Source organism: Hevea brasiliensis, chromosome 6 (assembly GCF_030052815.1).
Source record: "Hevea brasiliensis isolate MT/VB/25A 57/8 chromosome 6, ASM3005281v1, whole genome shotgun sequence".
Classification (NCBI taxonomy): Eukaryota; Viridiplantae; Streptophyta; class Magnoliopsida; order Malpighiales; family Euphorbiaceae; genus Hevea; species Hevea brasiliensis.
Genome location: NC_079498.1, coordinates 96,687,288 through 96,712,958, shown reverse-complemented (window position 1 = coordinate 96,712,958; position 25,671 = coordinate 96,687,288). Strand labels below are relative to the sequence as shown.

Genomic DNA, 25,671 nt, shown 5'->3' with positions numbered 1-25,671 from the left:
TTTATTTAATTTAATTAAAAATAATATAACATTAATAATTTTAAATAAAATTTAATAATAAATACACGTAACTCATTAGAAAAATCGTAAATTTAATATTCTCCGGTGACTAAGGAAACAAGCCCCACGAGAATAGAGAGCACGGCAAGTTGGGTCAGGCCAGCCTTTACTAAGCCAGAAGAATTCTTAAGCCCGTTTCCCATTAAAATAATATTATTTTAAATATAATTAAATAAAAATTTTTATTATTTTATTATTTCTATAATTAATTTCATTTTAAATTAATTTTTTGTTAATATATTTAAAAATTATTTTTAATAATAATATTACTACTCATATTGTAGGCTGTGGGTGATGCAATTGCCACAAGGGAAGAAGCTGCTTAATTTTCTTTCAAATGACAAATTTGACCAGAATACTCCAATTGGGAAAATTATTTTAATGATATATATTGTTATAATGTTGGGATAGAATTGGGTATAATTGTGATTTGATCTACCAATCTATAGTTTAGACTATTTTTTATTAATTCTAACTCTACATTACATTGGCCAATTTGGATTTTTTTTTTCAACTTTTTATTTTATATTGCATGCCCACAGATCGTAATTAAGACAGTTAAATATAAATTACTTATATCAAAATTAAAAAATTTATTGCACTAAAAAAATTTACAAAACAAGAGCATTTCTTGAAGCCCAAGGGAGATACTAAAAAAAAAGATATAGCTATGATATCCATCCCATTTTCAAACATTAAGCCTCCCTTTTCAAGTGTTTGAGCCTGGATTCTCTTCTATTAATTAATTACTAGTCTTGTTTCTTCGTCTTTATGATTGATTTCTTTAGTAATATGAAAATTTGTAACTTACAGCTCGTCACTTGCAGTACAGAGTCGTATATTAGGAGAAAACTTTGCAGTTTGCCTGTGATGCCTCTCTGATCTTTCTGTTTTTGTGGTTGCACCAACTCTGACCACAGGGCGTCCCACGATGTTACTTCATGGTTATGGTGGTTTTTTTGTTTGATAGGCAGCATGGTTTTGGTGGTTTGTTAGTTGTGCTATTCGGTTTGAATTCTATAGTTTGATTTTATATCACGAGTCTATAACGAATCTAATCTAAATAAGAATTTTCCTCTATAAATATGAATTTGGGTTACTGTATGGGTTAGTTTTGAGCATTATGAGATCTTAATATCCTTGCCAATGGCACTTATTTAATGCAATGAATTGCATGTTAAGAAAAGAACACCACATGCACATATGATAAATTGATGGCATAAATTGACATTAATAAACAAATCCCTATCTGCATAAAAATTGAAGAAATTAAAAGGGTAATATTAATGTTCAGTTATCCGACAAAAAGGGGAACAACTCAAGGAATTGTTTTCTTTTTTCTATTTACAAAAAATAAATAAAAAAAAGGGGACAAAGTAAGTGAATGAAAGATTGCTGCCTCGTAATACATTAAGATCTTATGCCTAGATAATAATAATAATAATAATCATCATCATCATCATCCTATCAAACAGCTTTTGCAATCAATTTAGTGGTGCTGTCATGAGGAGGTGAAGAAGTCTGACTTCTGCAAGAGGTTCCATTGAGTATATTTTTCATTCCTGCTGATCCACCTCTTTGCAATACACTCCTAAGTCCACGAGTAGATCCTCCCATGTGCATGGCACTCCTAAACCCTCTTCCCTTCCTCCCTCTTTTCGCCGGCAGAGTCTCCGATCCCTTCATCAAATGAAGAGCAAATTAATTCTAATGTATACATATTACTAATCTGATTTACAGACATTGTACATTAATATCATATGTATATGTACCTTGTCAGTCCCCGTATTTTTTGATTTGTTCTCTTCTCCTTCTTCTTCACCATTATCTGCAAAACACAGCCAAGTAATAATGCATTCATCATCCAATGGTAATTATTAATTAAATTTTATTTAATCCTGCTAATTAAGTAATTAATCAATAGGAAAATGAAGTCACCTTCATAGGGAAAGTCATTAACACAATATACCCTAAAACTAGGGGATCCTGGAGAAAATAATATGCTTGCTGCACATTCCTCTGCATTGCTTGGCCTGATATATTCATCCTCATTATTATTGCTAGCCTCCCGATCCTTATTTAAAGACTTCTTCTCCTTTGGAGCGTCTTTATCCATTGTCTCAACATGAGATTGCTTGAAACGGGAGACACTAATAAGGTCCTTTCTTGGGGAAGAAGAAACACTGCTTTTCCTGCCATGATGGCCAGGCTGTAATTCCCTCTCCACATCTTTCTCTTTCTCATTTGAACCGATGACCCTTTTTAAAAAACCACCATCCCTACTGCCATCTTCACTGGTCATAGAAGAAGTACTCTTTCGTTGCTTGCTGGTTAAAGAATCGGTTTCATCCTCTCTATCTTTGACATCACTTCTTCGACGAAGGGTTCTAATCTGATAGCCTGGCCGTGTCTCTTCCAGGTTTAACTTAGAAATGCCGCAGCCCATGAAGGAGGGATGGCATGAAAAGGGGGAATCAAATGAGAAGAATCAGAGGTGAAGAAGAAGAAGAAGAAGAAGAACACACTTGGGGGAGAAGAAAGCAAAGGAAAGGAAAGGGAAGGGATTGAGAGAGATAATTAACGCTAGCAAAGGTCCCTTCCTTGTTGAAAATGGTGATAAGAATAGGTGTTGTAAAGAGAAGAGAATGAGAGATTGAACGAGGGTTACGGGGTTTGGATAGGCTTCAATTTCATTCATGGGATGCATGACTTGGAATTACAGTTAAAGCCGTTATAAAATTACTTCTTACGCATGTCTAATTTCCTCCATTATATACACACACACCAGTATGCCATATGGTCTTACTTAAAAAATCGTCATGTAGCATACCTTTCTTTTTATATTTATTTTTATATTTTTATATAAATATTAAATTTTATTTAAATATTTTTAAATTTTAATTATAAAATCTAATTTCATATACAAAATTATTTAAAATTATTTTTACTACATCTGTTAAGAATTTTAAAATTCTATAATTCTATTTATATTATATAACTTCAAAAATCGATTTTTTTAATTAAATCTTCAGTTAAATTAGAAAAGGCATTAATTATTTTTTAAAAAATTATATTAATAGATATAAATAACTATTCAATAAAGAATTATTTATAAAGTTTAAACATTTATTTAAAAATATTTTATATTTAAAATCTAATAATTTTAACAATGATACTTAAAAATCATTACATAGCATTTTTTTTTATGCTTTTACGTATATGTCAAATAAATTAAAAAAACAATAATAAAAGACAATTTATTAATCAACTAATAATTCTTTTATTAACACTTAAAATAAAATTGTAGTTAATTAAAAAATTTATCACTAACAACATATTATAACATGATTATGAAAATATAAAATGAAAAATACATATTAAATTATATTATTAAATTAAAATAATAAATAATTTACATAACATGAGGATAAAAACGATATATATATATATAAAACTTGTTATATATATATATATATATATATATATATATATATATATATATATATATAACTTGTTATATTTAATATTAACTTTTATCTAAACTTTTTTAAATTTTAATTATTAAAATCTTATTTTATATATAAAAGAAATAGTTTACTACAACTTTTAAATTTTAAAATTCTTTCAAGCATTATAAAACTACATTCATATTTTATTTTTCTAAAAATTATTTTTTTATTGGTATCTATTAAATAATTTTAAAAATAATTTATTAATTAACTTATTCATTTATTAACACTTAAAATAAAATTATAATTAATTAAAAGTTTTATCATTAATAAAATTGTACAATATAAAAATATTAAATAAAAAATATTAAATTATATTATTAAAATAAAATAATAATCATTTTCAAATGAATTTAAGTTATCCGTACCTTTAATTTTTTTGTACTTTTAATTGTAAATTTTAGTGTATATATATACATATTAATTATTAAATTATTTTAATTATTAGATATTGGGAAATTTTTTTCTAACTTTTCATCTCATTCATAAACCAATGGAAAATTTTTCCTTCAAAGAGGATAGATTCCCTGCGTCATTTATGTCAAGTAATCGTAGTTGATGAACCAATAGAAAAATAAATTGAAAATGTAGATGAAACAATGGAACGACGTCGCTTGATTTGAATGAACTGGAAACCTCACAAAAGGAACGGCAACGTTTTTACCATGGCGTCAGACCCTTCCTATTTGTTCTGATTTCCAATTGGTTTCGTTGTGGGCAGAGCACTAGAGCAGACGCACAATCGCTTTCACAGAGTCCATAGCTGAAGAGAACCCCACACCCAGAGAAGAGGGATCATGGTAAGCGCATTCTGGGGAACAAGAGTAATGGAGATAGTGAAGAAGCACGACTCAGGAGGTCTAGTCTGGAAGAGAATAAAACTGACCACTACCCGTAAAGCCAACGCCAAGAAGCGACTCCTCAGGGTTTGGCAGGTGAATTTCTCTCTATCTCTCAATCAAATTATCATTGGCCTTTTATGCCATTTTTTTAATTTTATTTATTAAAAATTGCATCTCTAATTATCTAAGGCAAGGGTTCAATATGAACTGAAATTTTGGTTTTTAATAGGTTTTTGTTTGATGTTCAAATGACATAAATTTGATTGGAATTTACTCGCTTGGTGTAACCGTAACGTTTATGCAATTATATGTTAGCAAATCTTTAAACAGTTCTGCTCAAGGATGATTTATTTTAGCTAGAGAGATTTTCTGGTTGAAGCGTCTGTTCAAATTCTGGCACCTTGTTTGTGAAATTCAAGGTAGAAGTGGAAATGCTGGACTCTTTGTTTGGGTACCGACTGTTCTTATTGTCAGGCCTTTGTAAATGTATTTTTGGGAATTTAAAGGCTGGGAAAAGATAAGCTTTTGTTAGTTGTTATGTGGGTTCTCCTGATTGGGAAGCGCGTTGCAACGTTCATTTTTATCTGGAGTCTAGAGGATTCCAGGGGTGTAAATGAATCGAGTTCATCAAAATTCTTTGGGCTCGAGATTGGCTCGTTTTCTAAAAGAGCTAAATATCAATAAGTTTAAGCTCGGTTTATTTAGAAAACAAGCATAGCTGTGCCAAACTATTATTGAGCCGAGTTTCGAGCAACATAACTCATTTGCAACCCTAGTGAGCTTTAGGTTTAGGTTATGAAGTTCAAAACTATGTAGTTTTGATTAGGTTTAAGATAATAAGTTTAAAATTAAATAATTTTAGTTAAGTGAGCAAGCTTGCCAACCGTTCCCAAGCCAAATATCAATAAGTTCACGAATCTATTAAACGAGCTAACTCGCGAGTTTAAACGAGTAAGCTCACGAGCTTTAACGAGCCAGATATCAATAAGTTCACGTTTGGCTCGTTTAGAAAATGAACTAAGCAAAGTTAAGCTTTTCTTGAACCGAGTCTCAAATAGCTCGTGAGCAACTTTATTCATTTGCGGCCTTACAACATTCTCAATCTTTGGTCTAGATGGGTCTGTTTGGAATTGAAACCGTAAAGCGTAAACCTTGCCCTACGTCCCTTAGGCCTCAGCTCTCACCAACGACCCTTCCCAAGTAGTAAGCGATGGCACTAACAGAAAAAGAAGAGAGAGAGAGAGAGATCATCTTTAAGTGGCGATATTCATCGTTTTCGAGGTTAGTTCCACTCGCAATCAACAACGCTCAACCGTTTTGATCAATGCCCTAGCTCCTCACTTCTCCCTCTCTTTCGACACAATCTTAATCTTACCAAAACTAGCTCCAGCTTCATTTTGCTCATCTGCGCGCCAACTCCATACAATTACAGACCCACGCAACAACCTTTCTTCTTCTTCAGTTCTACTACATATCCTGCTCTCCCCCTCTCACAGTTTTCGTGTCTTCAACTAAAGTGCCAACTCCCTTCCTTATCAAACCTCACTCTCCTTCCCTTTGAAGACCATTCACCCCTCACTCAGTGCCATACGATACGCATTGTCACCCAGCTTCTACTCGCTTTTCTCCATACCCATCTCCTTCACCACGTTCCCCTGTCTCCATTCTCCTCCAAGATCACTTACTCACCTTGCACAAGCGCTAGCCCTATGAGCAATCTTCCTCTTCGACAATCAAGCACCCATTTCCTTTCCTCTCTGCCTCCATTCAAGATGAGAAAGGAAATTACTAAGTTCACAGCCATTTAGGGTTACATGATCACATGATCCTTTTCTGGCTCAATTTGTATCAATTCTAGTAATTTTGGGTTTCATAAGTCCATGTTAAATATTTTAAGGGCCTATTTGACTGCAATTTTATTTATAAGGGCTGAGTTGACTATTTGGCATAAGTTTTAGGGCCTATTTGGGCCTTTGGCCAAAAACTAAAAATTATTCCCTCAGTTTTTGTTTTCATGTTGACTTAGTCAGACACCTTTGTTCCCTTTGTACTCTCTTTTGTGTTTCTTCTTTTATATAAAAATCATAAAAGTTGCTTAAAAAGGGGAAAAAAGCAATTGAGATTTGATGTAGGGGAGATTGTTTACTATTAACATTAGTTCATGTTTTTGCATTGCGAGTGGACTGGAATGTTGTGGGACTACGCAATGAATACTCTTTTGTAGGTTTAGTTAGAAATAACTTGTGGGCTCATGAATGTTGTGGGACTGTACATGCACATAAAGATAGCAGGAAAAATTTTGCTTTGATCCATTACTATATTTTGGCTTTTGGAGGGAGAAATAGAAGGGAAATTATTATTCATTGCTATCCTAGTACTAAGAGGGTGTTTATCTTATAAGTAATTTACCCGTTTATTTATAACATTTTTTGGACTTATAAGCTAAAAAAAATTAATAAATTGGGGAGCAACTTTTCATTTTTTTGCCTATAAGACTTATAAGCTAGTTTGCCAACTATTTTACCATGTTACCCTTGTTTAATTTTTAAAATTTCACCACATATCTCGATTAATATCATTTTTAGTAATTTTAATAATATTTGTGCTTATAAACTACTTTTTACCAAACGTGTTTGTTACGTATTAGCTACTTATAATCACTTAAACCAAACATATATTGATTAAAATTTTAAATGCTTATAAGCTTATATTGAGCTAATTTTTATAAGCTAAGCAAACACCCTCTAAGTCTATGAGGCAATTCTTTTTCAATTTTTACGCCACATTGGATTTTCTAGACTCCTTGTTTTGTGGTTGTTGTTGTTTTCTTGTGGGTTATGTCCATTTGGTGTCCTTTGATGAATTTTCTTAACTTAAAAGAAAAGGAAGAAAAAAAGGTGATTATTTATGGAGGACCTGGAGTTCCCAAAGGGACTATGATGCTCATGCTGTTTTGGATCTTGTGGACTTCTTATTTTGCATTTGTAGCTGTTCCGCATTTAGGCTGTGCCCATGTGGTGCCTTTCAATGAATTTTACTTAAAAGAAAAAAGAGATTATTTGTTGTGGACCTCGAGTCCTGAAAGGGACTGTGATTTCTTGTCTTTGGCTGTATATTAATACTTTCACATTCATGCACATTATTTTAAAGCATCTGTCTTTATCAGTAAAACCTTGACAGTTGTATAACCAATGGGTATTACTATTAAAGGAGCCAATCTTGCATGTAGCTGACATGTGACCAACCCTAAGTGTTTCAAAGCTGATTTGAGTTTATTGTAAATATGGTGGATTAGAAGGTGACATTGAAAGATTATTTTTGTTATCTATGGTAAAAAGGGAATAGAAATTGCAATTGTTGGTTGGTGTTCTTCAAAGTAAAAATAAGTAGTAAGCATGCAAGCGATTTAGCTTTGCTTTATCTGAGTTCTTATTACTTGAATTTTGTGTCTTAAGTTTTAAAATCGAGGTTGATCGGTTTTGTTAAGATGTTTTTTAGTTTATTTCCAAACCTCTGTACCAACCTTTGATTCCTGACTTCTTTCAAAGCTGTTTTCCTTTAGCACTAGTGATGCTTCTCTGTTCTTTTGGACAAAAAAAATCTGAAGCACCACACAAATTTATGCTATTTGTTTGATTTAAATATGGATGTCTTCTAATATTTCTAATGATTTTTGTAAGTATTATTCATATCTTGTGCTCTTTTCATTCTTACAGAATGAAGCTGTCTTGAAGGCATGTGCTGAGCCACCGCCTTCAAAAACTTCTGTAGCTGATGTTGTTGGTGTTGCAGAGAAAGCTGGCATCAACAGCCAAACTTAGCTTGCGAAATGAGTGAGAATAGGTCTCAAGGATGTCATGTGGTTGCAAATTTGGTGAACACAGTGTTCATTCCTGTGTCTGTCTGGGATTATTTGCGTTTTAGGCTCTGATTTTAGTTTGTCTATCGGACCGACTCCGATGTAAAAGGGTTTCTAGATTCTATAAGATTCTTTTTAACATAGATGGAACTTAAGGTTTTTTCCCCCCCTTTTTTAAGCTCTTGAGCAAAAATCTGTATTGACCTTTGTGTGTTGGTAGCTTGTGCAATCTGCTTCATACCATTAATATTATGCTGTTTGATTACTCAGTATCTTGTTTAGATGACTCCTTAATTTCCTATAAATGCAAAAAGTTTTTTCTTCAGGAGAGTATGCAACCATGAGTTTTCTGAAGTAATTAAAACATGGCATACTATGATCTATTCTTGTTTAGGTAAAATGACAGTGTATTGAAAGGTTTTGTAGTGATAATGCTTGAGAAGAACTAAGTTTTCTTGTTTGCTGAATATAGCTTGATGAAAGGTTTTGTAGTGATAATGCTTGAGAAGAACTAAATTTTATTATTTGCTGAATGTAGCTTGATGAAAACTTTGTGGGAACATTGAATGGCTCAAAAATAGAAACTTCTTAAGAGATGATGATGTCGAGAATGACGTTTCCCAGGACCATCCTTATGGCAAAGGGAGAAGGGTGTGGTTGAATTACGCAAGAAAGGCAGGAGAAGGCAAGAGTGTTTTAGACTTTTCAATTGTCACTAACGGCTAATTGTGAGAAAAATGGATGTAGTTTAGGGACATTTTAATCTATTTTTTAAAATAAAAATAATAGTGTTAATAATGGTAAAATGACGAAATAATAATTTATCCTTCTCTTAATCTGCTCTATTAATTCAGGTATTGCTGTTAATTGACAACTTTAGAATCCTAGCTGAACAAGAAAATCAGTCCTTATAACCATTTTATGTTTGGAGAACCATCGGACTGAAGCTAATGACCTTCAAATTTTCTCTCATTTATCATCACACTCTGCCTTGAGCCATTTCTATAGGCTTGAGCATGAAACCCATGATTTTATCCTGCAATTATCTGCAGGTGTGAAATTTTATTCTTATCATTGGTTTTTCATGTAAAATATGAAATTAATTATGTTATCATTTAAGGGATATACTAAAATATTATTATTATTATTATTATTATTATTATTATTATTATTAATTAGATAAACAAACTATCATTATCTACACTCTATTATGGACAAAGACAAAATAGTGAGTCTCTCATCTATGGATTTCAAATATGAAACCAACAATTCTCTCTGCTAACCTCAATGCTTGGAGTGCAAGCAGAGATATATTAATAGGAATTGTTGATACGTTTGAGCAGATAAGGAAAACCTACAAATGAATAGTCCTGTGAATTAGCTATTGGACCACCACAAATGACTATTGGCCCACCTGATTGAAAAAAAAAATGGCATTAAAAGTCAGAAATCTACACTCCCAACCATTTTTGATTTGCATAATAAAAAACTTTGTCTGCTTCTAAAAATATTGGTGACGTGCAGAATATTAATTGCTTTGTTGGGTCGATGATTCTAAAACCTCTTCTACAAGTAACCTTTAGTCGGCAGTTTCTACTTCCTTCATCCGCCAACTTTCATCCCACCACACAGTCCCTCTCCAGCAAATTGACTTTGCCATTCACATGTAAAAGAAAAGGACAATTCCATGACAAAATCATATGAAACATTGATTCTACTTTACAAAATGAGACCAACTTTTGAGGCAGAATCATATCTCTACTTCATTTACACCAAAGTTTATATGCTGCTAGATATGATCTTTTTATTGTTTTTTTTTTTTTTAAATCTTAGTTTATCAATTTCAGCAGCAATATATATTTTTTGGCCTACCCGGATAAATATGGACCGGTTGTTTTCATTTGTAAAAAGGAGTTCTTTTTTTTTTTTTTGTTACATACACGGTTCAGTGACAGGAATGAACACTTATTAAAATCATGTTAATTTTAATAAGGTACTTGTTTTCATATAAGCCACATCCATAACCGACGTGGGATCCTAAAAGACCAAAAGGAGAAGTTTCTATTTTTCTCCAAATTTAGTCGTGACATATCTTCTTGAGTTTGAAAAGATGGATCTATTGTCAATAATTTTGATCACTTCAATAATTGAAAAATCTTAATAATTAGTCACATAATTCAAAAAATAATCTTAAATCCAATCTTGTGAGTGTACATCACATGTGAAGTGTCTTTGACCTAGCTTGATAGTCGCTAGGTTAACGGTTGAAGCTAATTGTTGCTGATTGAATGGCTAATTTCTCAGTCACTTTCTTTAGGCAACCATTTTTCCAAGACCCTTTACTGAGTATTTTATTCCATGATTTTGCAAATCAGTGCAGAATTTTCTCTCTTTAACAGAAAGAAAATATTGATTCCCCCTTTTGGAGATCACACGCCTGTTATAATCTAAAATCTCATAACTTTGTTGATCCTTATTCTATCTAGTTGTGCTTCTCTAGTGATTTTTTTTTTCTGTCTGCAAGGCTATAGATTAGCTTTGCTACATGTTTGATTCTAGATTGGAAATGGTTAAAATAATTAACCCATAGATCTCTCTCTCTCTCTCTCTCTCTCTCTCTCTCTCCTCTGTGGGTTTTATTGGTTGACACAAGGAATCTTATTCTCATCACCCCATGAGAGGTTGAGATATCCAAGCCTGGAAGCATATAGAAAACTCCTATGTGTCTTGTTCAGTTGTTCCCTTTCTCAACACAAAACAAATGCCATTCTTTAACGATTAATATTATTCAATTTGGAATCATTTTCAACACAATTGGAAGACATGAAACAGTGAGAGAATCTTTTTTTTTTTATTTCCTTTTTTTTTAAAAAAAAAATAATGCGGCTAGCCAGTAGTGTTAAGATAAATAATTGAAAGAGAGAACTAAAATCACGAAGATTCGACTAACGGAATTATATTTTTAAGGACTGTAGGGTATAGCATTAAGTTCTTCTAACAAGGTCCCAATGGAAACAAACCCCATATGCAGATGCCCTTTTCCCACCATAATTTTTTTTTCATGTTTATATGCTTGTGCTGTAGAGAAAGAAGGGAGAAGGGAAAGGGAAAAATCTAAGTTGAAGTAGTATTATAATTTTGAGGTAAATTTAATGTCTAACAGAGCTAAACGACGAAAAATAATTTATATAAAAAAAATGGGACTAATTTAAGATTAAGGTTTAGTTATTATTTGTGTTCGCTTATTTATATGCTTTGTGCTCAAGGAATCTACTTTTCCTGCAAAATAATGGATAGATAACTTTCAACCTCCTTTCTGCCTTCCTTGGATGCCTCTAATATATATATATATGCACAATCTTTTTGTCCCAAAAACCACTTGCCTTTTTATAATAATAACAAAAATAATAATTATAAAAAAAGATTAAATAAATAGTGAGCAACAATGGGTGCCAACTCCATCTCCCACTATCTGCATGATTGATTCAGAATATAATAGTACATTATTTTCTAAAAGCAAGTATAACGAGGAAAAAGCATTGTAATAGCCATGAATTTGCGTCATTACCCTTGAAAGAGAATTAAATGGTTTAATTTTCCATTTGTTGCATAATTGATCTCAGGTACAAATTTCCTTAATAGAGTGTTTTAAGTCTTCTTCATATAAGAATGAAAAGAAAAGCTAATGGAAGAACTGATTTCTTCCTTATCTAACCCACTTGAAGAGACCTCATCAGTGACTCCACTAGAACATGGTGAAGAAGGTTGAGGAGGGCCCATATCAGAGTTTTCTTCCATTCTAAATTCCATGAAACTTGATCTCATCACCTCATGTGTAGTTTGAATATTGTTGGTGTTTGAGGGCTGAGAAATGATATTCCCGTGTTTTCTAGGTCTCCTTTTCCTCTGAAATACTTGGTAGACAACCCAATCTCCTAATTTCATCTTAGCTATCTGAACATAAAATTTTCAAGAACAAATCCATTCATTAGAACTAGAAATAAAATGGGTATTACTCATAATATCACATGAACTTCAATATGGACAATTGCTGATCATCTGAACTGTTTAATCTTATATTATACCTGGGTTATGTTAGGGATTGTTCCTGAGCCTACAAGGCGATATTCATGCATGATCCACTGAGTTGTAGAGTCATTAGAATGCTTCCCTTCACGGAAAATTAGAGTTTTCTTCATTCCAATTACATGGTTGCTAAAAGAAGCTACAATTTGCCTGCCTTTGCCAATAGGCTTCCAGTAGCCAGAACCAGCAGCTTTCTTGCATCCGTTTTCACTGTCATTTCCCCATTTTCTGCCAAAGAAATACCTCTTTTCCTTCAAATTACCTGGAAACCAAAAGAAAAGGAGTCCAAAGACTGTAAAAAAGATGCGAAACCTTGAAGCAAATACAGTGTGGCCAGCAGGCCAGGTGTTGACGGATCATCTCCATTTATAGTCATAACATCCAGATTTGTTACAAATTTAAGAACTAAATCTCCGCACATTAATTACAGGTTTAACAAGAAAGAAAGAAAGAAAGAAAAGATGTTCACTGACCTGGCAAGCTCCAGGGATCAGCTTGGAATACATCAAGCTCAGGAATAACAGAAGCAGGCAATGGAACACCAAAGACCTTACGTCTCAAGTAATGAAGAAGAAGTTCTTCATCTGTAGGATGAAATCTATACCCAATAGGCAATTTCATCCCACCATTCACAAGAAGATTTGATTTCTCCATATTTCAACCAAAACTTGTACCTTTTCTAAGAATAATAATAATCAGGTAGCTATGAATTAATCAAGCCAGTTGAGATACAGAGAGGAACACGGGATCTTTATTAATGAACTCAACAAGGTTGAGCTAAATTGAGAAGAAAACTAACAACCCATGTTGGAAAGAAAGAAAGAAAATGAAGAGAACCCAGAAAGAAAGCAAAGGCAAAGAGAAGACTTGTGGTGGGCTTTGTCTTTGTTGGGAGGTGATAAGCCAAGGAAACACAAAGTTTGTTTGCATATTTATATTGGGTAGAGAAGGAAAGAAATTCCAATAGTTGATTCCAACTCCAATTCTGACTTACAGAAAGGGCAGAGCAGAGCAGAGCAGAGAGGACTTGAAAAAACCTATTCCTTTGCTTTATTTGACGGGTCACTTCATTTCTAGGAATTTACAAACGTGTAATATATTAGTAGACTCGGACATCATGAAAACCCAAAAAGCAGCTCAATCTACCATTAACGTTTTCTCCAAGACACACAGGAAAGTAAAGGAGACCAATGAGTTTAGATAATAAAGTGATATTCAATATACGAAAAAATATAGTAAGTAGTGTCACAATAAATTAGATTCAAATAAAAAAAATTATTAAAGCATATAATGGTTCAAAACTTAAAAAAAGATGATGATTAATGCTGTAATGAGTTAGACTCAGATCTATTTGTAAAGTTAAAAAAGAAAAAATTAAAAGAAAATATATGAAGCTCAATATATGAATTTTATCGGCAGTCTTTCACATTCCTTAAATCAGAAAATTTTATAAAAATTAATAAATTTTAATTAAATAATATTAAAATTATTGTTATATGTGAAAATTTGAGTTTAAAATTCATAATCAAAAGAATAAAAAGAAAAAAAGAAGGGAAAAGGAAAACGCCTGTGTTCTGGGTCAGGGAACACGCGCTACTTTACTCTGCCGGAGAGACCCACGTGTATCACGCGTTTGTATCGTTGCGGATCTTTTGTTGTAACGTTTTACAGCCTTGCTCTCCATTACTGTTAAAATTGCGGTTCAAAAATTTATTTTTTAAAATATATTAATTAAAAAATATTAAAAAATAACTATATAATATCTATAATTAATAATTTTAATGTAAAGAATTATGATATAATTTTACATAATAATGTAATTAAATATGTTAAAGTATGGTTTTTTTTATTAAAGTATTACTTAAAATAATAAAATATTATTTAAAATTTGTTCTACATGGATATTGAATTGTTTTAATATCTTAATTTTTTTTAATAGAGTTTTTTTTTATTTAAACTCAGTCTATCTTGAACTCAAGATATAAAATATATAATAGAATATACCTATTAAATACATAAGCTCTATATATTGAAATTTATTTAAAATAAATAAAAAAAAGGCATGTCAACAAAACATTAATAGATTTAAGAACAACCAACTATCTATGTTTAAATTATTTATAAAAAAAAAAAATCCATGTTTGAATCCTCAAACGTCATATGTTCTGGTTTACGCATTTGATTTTGAAATGAACTTGCATTGCTAACCACTTATCATTTTTTAATTTCTCATATATTGAATTAATTAGATGATTATTATACAAACGTTTGACAACCGAGTTGTTCTTGAATGTGATTAGCAGCTAGCACTATCAATCTTGATGGACGACAATTGTCATAAATCATCTTATCACAGTAATAATAAAGCTAAAGCATCGATCCATGGTTGGAAATTGGCAGGCAAGAACGAATTTTGGCACATTTTTTTTAAGGTGGTTAACTGTGTAATTGGCCGTCTCATGCTTAAATTTCAAAAGCAGGCTTAGTTTCATCATAATATAAAATTGACTACAACCCCTTTAATTAGTCAATAATGACAGTGATATCTATGATGATTACATTAACATTACAAAAATATCAAACCATGCAATAAATTATTGGATACACCCATTGTATGCATCTATTTTATAGGTTTTATGCTTTTAAATTCGAGGCTTAATTGCAAGTCTTATCTGTATTCAGATGTATGAATCTAATTAATTAATAAATATTGTTTTAGCTAAAATTATGATAGATCACGTATAAATTCATTCATGATGAAAATTTCTTATTGATTGGGAGCACAAATACAAGTATATTCTTTAATTTGCCAAAACTATGTACAAATTAGCTAAATGTTTGTCCTATGCGTAAAATTAATAGAAATTGTCTTTTCTATATTTAATTTAAGTTTTAATATTTCATTTGTTTATTAAAATCAATTCTAATATTTTTTTATGTAATTTGATTAACAAAATTTATAGTATGTAACTATAATACTCTCATTTTAATACTTTATTTTTAATGTTTATATGTATTTAAATTTTCAATAAAATTGTATTTTTTTCATATTTTTTATAATTCATCTTCCATGAAAAAATAAATTAGTTAATATATATAATTAAAATATATCAATACTCATAAAAATAAACAAATGAAAAAAAAAATAATCATCATCATAATCAATAGATAAATAATAAAAATAAATAAAAAATAAAGATAAAAGGAAACATGTACAAAATCAACATTAGAAACTTATTTTGGTATTATTATTATTATTTTTTTTAATGGTTGGTGCTACTTGATCTTTTGGTTTTTAGATTTGATGGTCTCTTTCTAATATTATAAGGAATCAAGAATCAATAGAAATGTAATCAAATATTAAGAATTAAGACAATAAAATTTGAATAGAAATAATTAAAAATAAAATCAAATAACAATTTAAAAGTATTAGATGATAGGAAAAAAGTTTGGTATTTCTTAAATAGCACAAAATACTTACTATTTATAAGTAAGATGATAAAAATAAATTAAAAATAAATTTAATCAATCATTAAAAAATTTTAATTGAAAAAAATAATTACACCATTAACTTTAATTTGGTATTCAAAGTTTGGCCATTTAATGGGCCATAAGTTGTAAAACAATGTCTATAAATAAATTACAAATCATTGGCTACTAAATATAATTTATTATTTTTTAAAATAATTAATTAAAAATAAATTAAGACATTAATATATTAACAATAAAAGAAAAAAAAGTTAAGCTCTTCTTAAAAAATGTCACGTGAAAGTTATTAAGAAAAATTTGACTTATTTTGAATTGATAGATAGATAGATTATTTTTGAGTGTTGAAGTAATTAATTAATAATAAGTATTCTTTTAATATTATTAATCATAATTTAATTTTCAAAATCAAATCACAAAGGATTTAAGTTTACATAATTTATAAAAATAAATATATAATTTTTTTATCGAACGTAAGCCATTGAATAAGATTGGATATTTCAATTAATGTGAAATAAATCTAAATCTTGATCTGCTTTACTTTGAGGGACTAATTGAACTTGGGAAAATTCTTGTTAAAATTCGACCTATAATAAATTATATATTTACGTATTAAATTTATAATTAATTTAAATTTAAATAAAATTTTTCCATCAAACTTGATGATTGGATTAAGATATCACAAACAAAACTCTTTGCATGGGATGAATTTTTTAATATTCAAATTAAGCAAATTGAATAAATCTTTCGATCCCCTTGTGAACAAATCTATTAATTAATTAATTATTTATTTATTTAACTTCTCCACAAGAACCAAATTTCTTCTTTGAAGCCTGCAACTTTTGAAACACACAACATCTTTACAAGGTGTGCGTTGGAACACATTAAAGTTTTGGTTTACATCCCAAAGGGATCAGCAAGTTATGTATTCTTCGTAGTAATTGATAAGACGTTTGTCCATTCTTCCTCTTAATATCTTGAGAACAAAGATACTGCCGACGCCATGTCTGTTTGAAAGACACTTGGCTTTTAGTTAGCATTCAACTATTAATTACTTAGAAAAATTACACTTTTCACTCCTAATTTAACTATTTTTATATTATATAGTTTTAGAAGTGTGTAATTAATTAATTGGTGGGCATTTGAGTGTTTGATGGGCATTTGGGTTTAAATTATGAGAGATTATTTATTTTTATAGAGTATTTTTGTTTTTTTAAAAAAAAAACAAAATGGGTTCATATATATTGATCACATATTCAATAAAGAATATTATGCCTTTCACATCAATAGAAGTGTACATGGATTGGTTTGGGTAGGTTCGATAAATTAGAGATGAGTATTCGGTTCAAATCGAACTGAATCAAACCAAACCGAATTAAATTATGAAAATCGAATTACATATTTTAGAAACCGAATGGAACGAAATGGATAAAAAATTCAAACGAACAGAACAGCTCTATTTCAGTTTGATTCTGTTCAAACCGATCAATTTTGATTTTTGATTTATTTTTTAATTTAGATTTTATTTTCAAGTTATTTGACTCCGGTTTGAACCTAATAACCATTAATCAATGAAATTAAATAATTTATATATATATAATTAAATATAATTTATAAATTCTCCATAAAAATAAATCAATTAAAAAATTAATTCTGTTCAATTTGGTTCGATTTGAATATATAAAATTACTATTCAGTTTGATTTGGTTTAACCGACTTTTTCTCTTCAAAACCGAATTGAACCAAAATAACCGAAATTTTTATAATATAAAGCCGAACAGAACCGATTAAATTTTAAAACTGAATTAATTCAGTTCGGTTCGATTTTTCGATTTGAACCGAAATCTGCTCACTCCTATGATATATTTTATCAAACCAAACTAAAAAAAGTTGATTTTGATAGTAATTCAAACCGAAACTAACAAATTAAATTATAAAACCGTATACAAGCATGTTAGATTGGATTTGGGTAGTTTTTTAGTTTTTATAATTTTATTCTCATTAAACCTTTTTCATATACATATTATTATGCATTAATTGAAAAAATAAAATATTAATTTACGATGTATTATTCGATAAAAATAAATAAAGTTATTTACGTATTTCTCTTTTATATATATATATAATTTTTATTATGTCAACTCAAAATCTAAATCGAAAATTTTATTTATAATTATTTTCAAACCATAACCAATATTTAAATATATAAAATTACTAATTTTGATTTGAATTTATTTGGGTTGGTGGATTTGATCAGTTCGGTGGTTTCTCTGTACACCCTACACATCATGAAGCATTCCAATTGCATCTATATAAGAGCTAAATTGTAGAATACTTTCATAGATGGATTAACTAAGGGCGGAGTAAGAAAGTTGAGCTAATGAGGTAAAAAAAATCTGTTATACTTAATTCAAACAACAAAATATTATATAGAATAATAAACTATTTAATTAGAGAAAAAAAAATAATGCATACAAATTTTCTATATGTAATAAAAATAAAATAAAAATTAAATGAAATAATTTTATAAAATAATAAATTCTTACAATGACCTTTAAATTTATAATTGTTATTGATAATTTTTATTTTTTGGAAGTACTTTGCATTATCGTTATTATCAATGCAATTAAAAATATATTTTTTAATATATGTAATAAAAGAATCATTAAATAATGAAAAAGATAAGACAAAATCAATTAATAGAAAATGAAGTTAAAAAGAAAAGGAAATGAAAAAAAAAAAAGTAAGATTTGATTCTTAATGAATATGAGAATAAAAAGAGACAAAAATATCATCGGAGAGAATAACTAAGTCTTTCTTAAAATATAATATTAATAAAATTTTTTATTTTTTATTTTAATTGAATTAAAATTTCATACAAATATAGAAAATTTTTTTAATTTATTTTTTTATTTAATTGTACTTCAACTTATATATATATATATATATAGTTTGTCCTTAAATTAATTAGATGCGGATATATTTTTTTTTTGTCAAAGATAGAATAGACGAATTAATGATGATAATAAATAACTGGTAAAATATAGTAATTTTAACAGTATTCTTATTTCCATATAATTTACGCTTACACAAACTTCACAATCGATGTGAGATCCCAAAAAATCAGCCCATTGATAAATGTAAATATGCCGCTCTACTAAATGGTCAGTAGTGAAATTTAAATCTAAAATCTCTCATATTGAATAAATATCTTTGGCCAACTGAATTAATTCCTTGGAGTAAAGAGTATTTTTTTCAATACTCTTAAAATATTTTATAAAATCCCTTGAGTTACTTAGCTGCAGCAGAAAGGAAGAAAGTACAAGTGCCGTTTTAGTCAAAAAAAAAAAAAAAAACTCATTAATAGATTTAAGAACAACCAACTATCTATGTTTGAATCCTCAAACGTCGTGTCTTCTGGTTTAAGCTTTTGATTTTGAAATTAACTTGCATTGCTAACCACTTATCAATCCTTTGCAACTGGCTCTCAATCGTTGGACACTCTCAATCTTGACGAACAAGAATTTATAAATCATCTTATGGAAAGTAACAATTAGTAAAGCATCCATGCATGGTTGGAAATTGGTAGGCAACAACGAATTTCACACATTTTTATAATGTGTTTAACTGTGTAATTGGCCGACTCATCCGTAAATTTCAAAGCAAGTTTAGTTTCATCCTATAAAATTGATTTACTTAGTCAATAATGGCAGTGATATCCATGTATGATGATTACATTTCTCCTCATTATACTACAAAAATATCAAACCACAATAATTAGTTTTCAGTCTTCTCCTAACTAATTCATAATAAATGTTATTAATCTTTATTTAATTTTCAAAACCAAATATACAATTTTTTTTATCTAAAAATTCTCAATCTATTTTAGTGTAAAAGATTAATTAAATTTAATTAAATTCTTATTTAGACTAATCTATTATAATCTATATATAAAATAAATAAAATTTATATGTTTTTATTTTAAATTTATAATTAATAGAATTTAAATAAAATTTTTAATTGAATTTAATTAAATTAAGATCGCAATAAATCCATCAATTATTTTTTTATTTTTTTTGATAGAGACCACACACATGATAAAGACAATTCATTAATTAATTATTTGTTTCCCTTATTTACAAAATCCAAATTTCTCCACTTTGAAGTCTGCAACTTTTGAAAAACGCATCTTATGCGCGTTGGAACACATTAAAGTTTTGGTTTACATCTCCAAGAGATCAGCAAGTAATATATATATATATATATATAGAGAGAGAGAGAGAGAGAGAGAGGGAGAGAGAGATTATTAGCCAAGGTGGGTCTTGGGAGGGTTATATGCTTCTCTCACCGTCCTTGAAGTTGACAAATTCACACAATGAGGTTCGTTCAACTGAAGGAGAAGGACCACTGCTTATTATAATATAGCTACCCATTCAATTTTACTTTATTATCTTTTTATTTTATTTTATATTCAACATTTATTACCTGTTTTGTTTACTAATTTTAATATTATATATTAATGGTTGTTAATCGTTAGAGTCCATAGGATGTCTTTCCCAGCTTTGTCTGGGATGTAATATTGGTACCGGAAAGTGCATCTCATTTTCCAAGTTTTTGTATGTCCAATAACTATATATATATATATATATATATATATATATATATATATATATATATATATATATATATATTAAATTATAGGGTATGCCCACAATATTAACTATAATAGCAGCCGTTATTTATTCTGATAATTATCAATTATTTTATTAACGATTAGTTATTAGATATTAATTTTTAGTAGTTAATTATTTATATAGTTATTTAAAATAAAAAAATAATTATTATATTAATTATTAAATATAAAAATAATTATATTATTTTTTTGACTCTAATCATAACATTTCATCAACTTATAAAAACTAAGAGGAGTAAACTATGAGAGATAATATTTTATAAACCACTCCCTCAACATCTAAATTATTATAAATATTATGCAATCGAACAATATAAATAAGAAATATAATGTTTTAATTAGATCAAAACATTAAACACCACTATAAAAATTATTGTCAAACATGATTGTAATTATTTTTAATAATCAATTTAAGTATAGAAATTCTTGGACAAAAAAAAAATGTATGTATAAAAATTATCTAATTCTCTTGCAATATTTTCTTTTATTTTTTTTCATATAATTAGCTCTAACTGTGATTTAAACTCAATATATCACCATTTTGGAGACAATTTCAGTATCAATGAGTTTATTTTCCAAAAACAAAATAAAAGGAACCCAAATGGTGGTCCTAGTTTACTTTATTTATCCCTCTTCTCTATTTGTATTGCATTATAACACTTAAAAAAAAAATTGAATTAGTAACCGATTTAGCAAGCGATTCAGTTGGTTACAATAAGACTGGTTGTAAATAGTAACTGACCATCAAATCGGTTGTTAAGTTAATTAAATTTAAAAAGATAAAAATTCTAATAAAAAATTATTGGTTGCTCATAGCAACTGATTTAGCAACTGAAACTGATTGCTAATAGCAACTAAAATATAATTAGGTGCAAAAAATTTGGTATCTTTAATTTTGTACTTTTACAATTATTTTATAAATCGATTACTATTTATAACTAATTTAGTAATCGAAAAGTCTGTTGCTAATTTAAAAAAAAATATAAAAAAATTAAATTTCCAAATAACAAATAAAAAATTTAAGTAAATAAAATTTTCAAAAAATTACTAAAATAATAAATTATTAATAAAAAATTAGTACTCAAAATTAATATAAAAATATTATAAAAAAATGACTAATAATAATTATTACAAAAAATATTAACAAAAAATTAAATTTAAAAAGATATTTATAGGACAATTTACTAAAAAATTACTATATCTATAATAACAAAAAAATACTTGTCGACACCATATTTTGGCCGATCACCGAAGTCAATAAACTTTGAAAATCGATCTTCAACCGACATTCTTCGGTTACAAGTGACTCGACCAGGAAATAAACCGATCCGGCATCTAGTCGATTACATTTCCGATCTCTTTTCAAAGGAGATCAAACCAATATCAGATCTCTATGCCATCCAATCTCATTTCCGATCTCTTATCAAAGGAGATCAAACCAATATCAGATCTCCATGCCATCCAATCTCATTTTCGATCTCTCGTCAAAGGAGATCAAACCAATATCAGGTCTCTATGCCATCCGATTGCATTTCCGATCTCTTGTCAAAGGAGATCAAACTAATATCAGATCTCCACGCCATCCAATCTCATTTCCGATCTCTCGTCAAAGGAGATCAAACCAATATCAGGTCTCCATGCCATCCGATTGCATTTCCGATCTCTTGTCAAAGGAGATCAAACCAATATCAGATCTCCATGCCATCCGATTGCATTTCCGATCTCTTGTCAAAGGAGATCAAACCAATATCAGGTCTCCATGCCATCCAATCTCATTTCTGACCTCTCGTCAGAGGAGATCAAACCAATATCAGGTCTCCATGCCATCCAGTCTTATTTTCGATCTCTCCTTTACAAATGTTGTGGAAAATCATTTAATAAAGTTAAGGTTTCAGTCTGACTTAATGGTGATTCCGATCTTAAGAATTCAAATCAACTTTCCAATTTTAATGATCTAAAGTTCTACCCGGTATTTGGTCTCTGCTTAGGCCGATCTCATGGTTACAATGTAGTTCCGACCTCTTATACTTAGATTAATAATCGCTTTTAAGTTTGATGTTCTAATATGTTCAAACAATCAAGCACTCATACAATTTAGATACTTTCTGATCTCATCAAGAAATTAAACAAAAAGGATTTCATTTCATCTCAAAATAAAAGTACAAGTCATTCGGTTGGAAGGTCACCCCCAGCCTATTCTACATTAACATTTCGCTCATTCTCTCCCTCTCTCTCGGTTTCGTCCTCACTCCCCTCTTCGTGTCGGAGAGCAAGATCCACCATCCAGGAGAAGTCTTCCCCAGGATAATGCCTCTCGAGCTCAGCCAGAAGATCGCTGTGTGCATTCACATAAGCACCAGCTTCCCTCGTCACAGCCTCTTCTTCCTTCACTTTGAGCTCCTCAGTAAGGCGAGCGACGTCGGTAGTTCGGAGCGACCGAGCTTCCCCAAGTTCACGAGCCTGTTTGGCCAGTTTATCCTCGTAGGATTTCATCCGACCTTCGATTTCAGTAATATAGTCTTGGGCAGATGAAAGTTGGGCTCGGGCGAAAGCTGCGTCCTGGACCGCTTTCAGAATCTCCTGCCTCAGAAGATGAGCCTTTTCCCTGATTATATGCTAGTTCACCAGGCTCTCTATGCTCAAACTCATTGTCTGAGCCAGGAGATCGTCAATGCTACCCGAGGTCAGCCTGTTTCGGTCCTCCTGGAGGCATATGGTAGCACCCAGAACTTTGGCCAAGCTCGGATTTTCCCAAACAGATCGGTTCTTCTCCATAGAATGAATGAGGACTTGGGCACCACGAGAAAGGGTCCTCATAGTAGGTTGGGAAGACCCCCCTTCCGCACTTGAAGGAACAGGTGGAGGTGGTGGCTCTTCTTGTCGAGGGGGAGAAGGAGCTACCTCTACTTCTGGGACCGGTTGTCTCGAAGGTCGGGACGAGTCTCCCGGCACTTCTCCCGAATCCCGCCTTGGCGTCTGTGATGCCGCGGCGATCTTCATTTCTCGTACCTTCCAGGGGACCTCTCTTTTCCGCTTGCAGCTCTCCTTTGCGCCTTCGCCTCCACCCATTTCTGCACAGAAAAATAGTTAGTGAGATTACCTAAATCAGGAGACTAAAGATTTAGGTTATACCGGTCCCGGGTCCGAGGTCAGAGAGCTACAGTTCATAGTCTTCATTGGCGATCATCCGCATTAGCCACCATCTCAGTTCGGCCATAACAGCGTATAAGCATGAATACTTGTGAGTGGCCGCCTGATCCTTCAATTCCATTACCATGGCACCCTCGTCCCTACTCAGGGCGACCTTATTTGGAATTGATGGGCCCAGATATTGCCAGTTACATGGAAAACCTTCAAAACCATTTTGAATCTTGCTCCTCAACATAAAGAAGTGATTATTCCAATTCTTCAGTGAAGAGGGGAGATCGGTAAAAAGCCCACAGTGCGGTTTGGCTTGGAAGAACCAATACTCGTCGTCCTTTCGACGAGTAAGTCTATGCAGCTCGGCAAAAACCTTTGCTGTAGGCTCGAGCTTCTTGGCTCGGCATAAGCCTCTAAAAGCCACCAGAATTCGCCATGAGTTCGAATGTACTTGGGCTATACATACGTGATGGAACTTCAGAACGTCCTTGAAGAAGTCGTCAAGGGGAAACCGAAGCCCGGCTTTTAATTGCTCTTCATATACCATGATCGCATCATTTTCTTCAAAGAAGTGATCGGCTCGGAGATCGCCATGGCATCTGACAAGCTCGTACGAGTCGGTCTAAAGGTTGTACTCTTGATTAATGAATTGCAGATTGGTTTCTTGGAGGATTGACGGCAACTCGTCCACGGGAAGATTTTCTCTCCCAGAGGAAGGTGTTCGTCTTGATTGTGCCGCTTAACCGTGGGCTGAAGCAGAGGTCGTAGGAGGCTCAGGTCGCCTACTTGGCCTGACTACCTCAACTTCGTCTGACGTCCAAGAAATATGGACGGAAGGGGGGCTCGCCGCTCTCTGACCCTTAGCGTCGCTCATTTTTAAAGAAATAAAAGAAGTTTAACTAAGAAAAGGATTAAAACCCTTACCGGAATGTGATCGGTGCCGGAAAAACTTGAAGAAACGAGAGAATTTTGAAGTTGCTAGCAAAGTGCTGAAAGTGACATAAGGGAGCAATTGATTGACCCTCCCCCTATTTATACCCGTCTGAGCATTTAATGCTCATGAAGTCCCAAGCGGCTCTTCGGTTAGCGGAATAGACCCGCTTTCTTGACACGTCGCGGGAAAGTTCCAGAAACACAATAATAAAATCGAATAAAATGAGATAGGCTAGCTAGGGTTATCAGATTGTGCGAATTTTCAGAGCCGCAGATCGGCTAATGACAATTTAGTTAGAGATCAGATCGGATATGCACATCAGAGATCGGAAAATAACCAATGCAATAATTAAATAATAACCTTCAAATAAAATTTCATTTCATTTCCAAAAGGTCAGATTACATCATTTGAGCGATCTCAAGAGATCGGATTACATCATTAAGAGAACCTTTAAAGGTCAGATTACATCATTTGGGCGATCTCTAAAGATCGGCACTACATTCTACCTAGTAAGAATCTATGTCAAAGCCTAATCTTGTAGCTGAATCAAAAGATGTGTTTGATCAGAAAGCCAGCCAAAGGCATTAGATAGATGTGCAGCTCAGATGGAGTAACTATGATTCTCATGATGGTGAGTGGAGTCATTGTTGATGTCATCGACCAGAACCGAGCTGCAGTCGGGATGCCCGATGTGGTGAGGAGCCAAATAAACTTCAAGAGGCGGTCACCGACATTAAGATTGAAATTAGTAGTACTCTTGCCCGAGATCAGCACACCAATTATACTGGTGGACCGATTCGAGATCGGCATGATCGTCGTTTAGAATCCTGATCGGAAAATTAGTCTGGTTCCTTCACTGTCATCAGATATCATTCTCATGTTTCTCCGATCACCAGGATCGTAAATTTTCAGTCGAGGAGCAAAGAAAACAGTCAGAAAAAGATCAAAAGCAGTCACCATAATCGGAATTGTCACCGGAGAAGCTAGAATAGGAGAAATGGAGAAATGGAAGGAAGAGAAATGAAGTGTGGAGGAGTTTTCTCACTGGTGCATATATATAG

The 25,671-nt window shown here is 31.3% G+C and overlaps 3 protein-coding genes across 3 annotated transcripts; 1 reads left to right on the top strand and 2 right to left on the bottom strand.

Annotated features, from left to right (window-relative positions):
- Positions 1–1,321: 1,321 nt before the first annotated feature.
- On the bottom strand, positions 1,322–2,657 carry LOC110662359 (uncharacterized). Its single transcript, XM_021821306.2, has 3 exons — positions 1,999–2,657; positions 1,833–1,888; positions 1,322–1,740 (listed from the first exon to the last, which is right to left on the bottom strand). Exons 1-3 carry the CDS (start codon positions 2,504–2,506, stop codon positions 1,528–1,530), a joined length of 777 nt encoding a protein of 258 aa, XP_021676998.2. The 5' UTR covers positions 2,507–2,657; the 3' UTR covers positions 1,322–1,527.
- A 1,596-nt stretch (positions 2,658–4,253) lies between these two features.
- LOC110662361 (uncharacterized) lies at positions 4,254–8,535 on the top strand. The gene is made up of 2 exons (XM_021821307.2): positions 4,254–4,504; positions 8,128–8,535. Exons 1-2 carry the CDS (start codon positions 4,367–4,369, stop codon positions 8,230–8,232), a joined length of 243 nt encoding a protein of 80 aa, XP_021676999.1. The 5' UTR covers positions 4,254–4,366; the 3' UTR covers positions 8,233–8,535.
- A 3,280-nt stretch (positions 8,536–11,815) lies between these two features.
- LOC110636441 (NAC domain-containing protein 83) lies at positions 11,816–13,569 on the bottom strand. The gene is made up of 3 exons (XM_058148678.1): positions 12,830–13,569; positions 12,356–12,618; positions 11,816–12,224 (listed from the first exon to the last, which is right to left on the bottom strand). Exons 1-3 carry the CDS (start codon positions 13,008–13,010, stop codon positions 11,919–11,921), a joined length of 750 nt encoding a protein of 249 aa, XP_058004661.1. The 5' UTR covers positions 13,011–13,569; the 3' UTR covers positions 11,816–11,918.
- Positions 13,570–25,671: the final 12,102 nt, after the last annotated feature.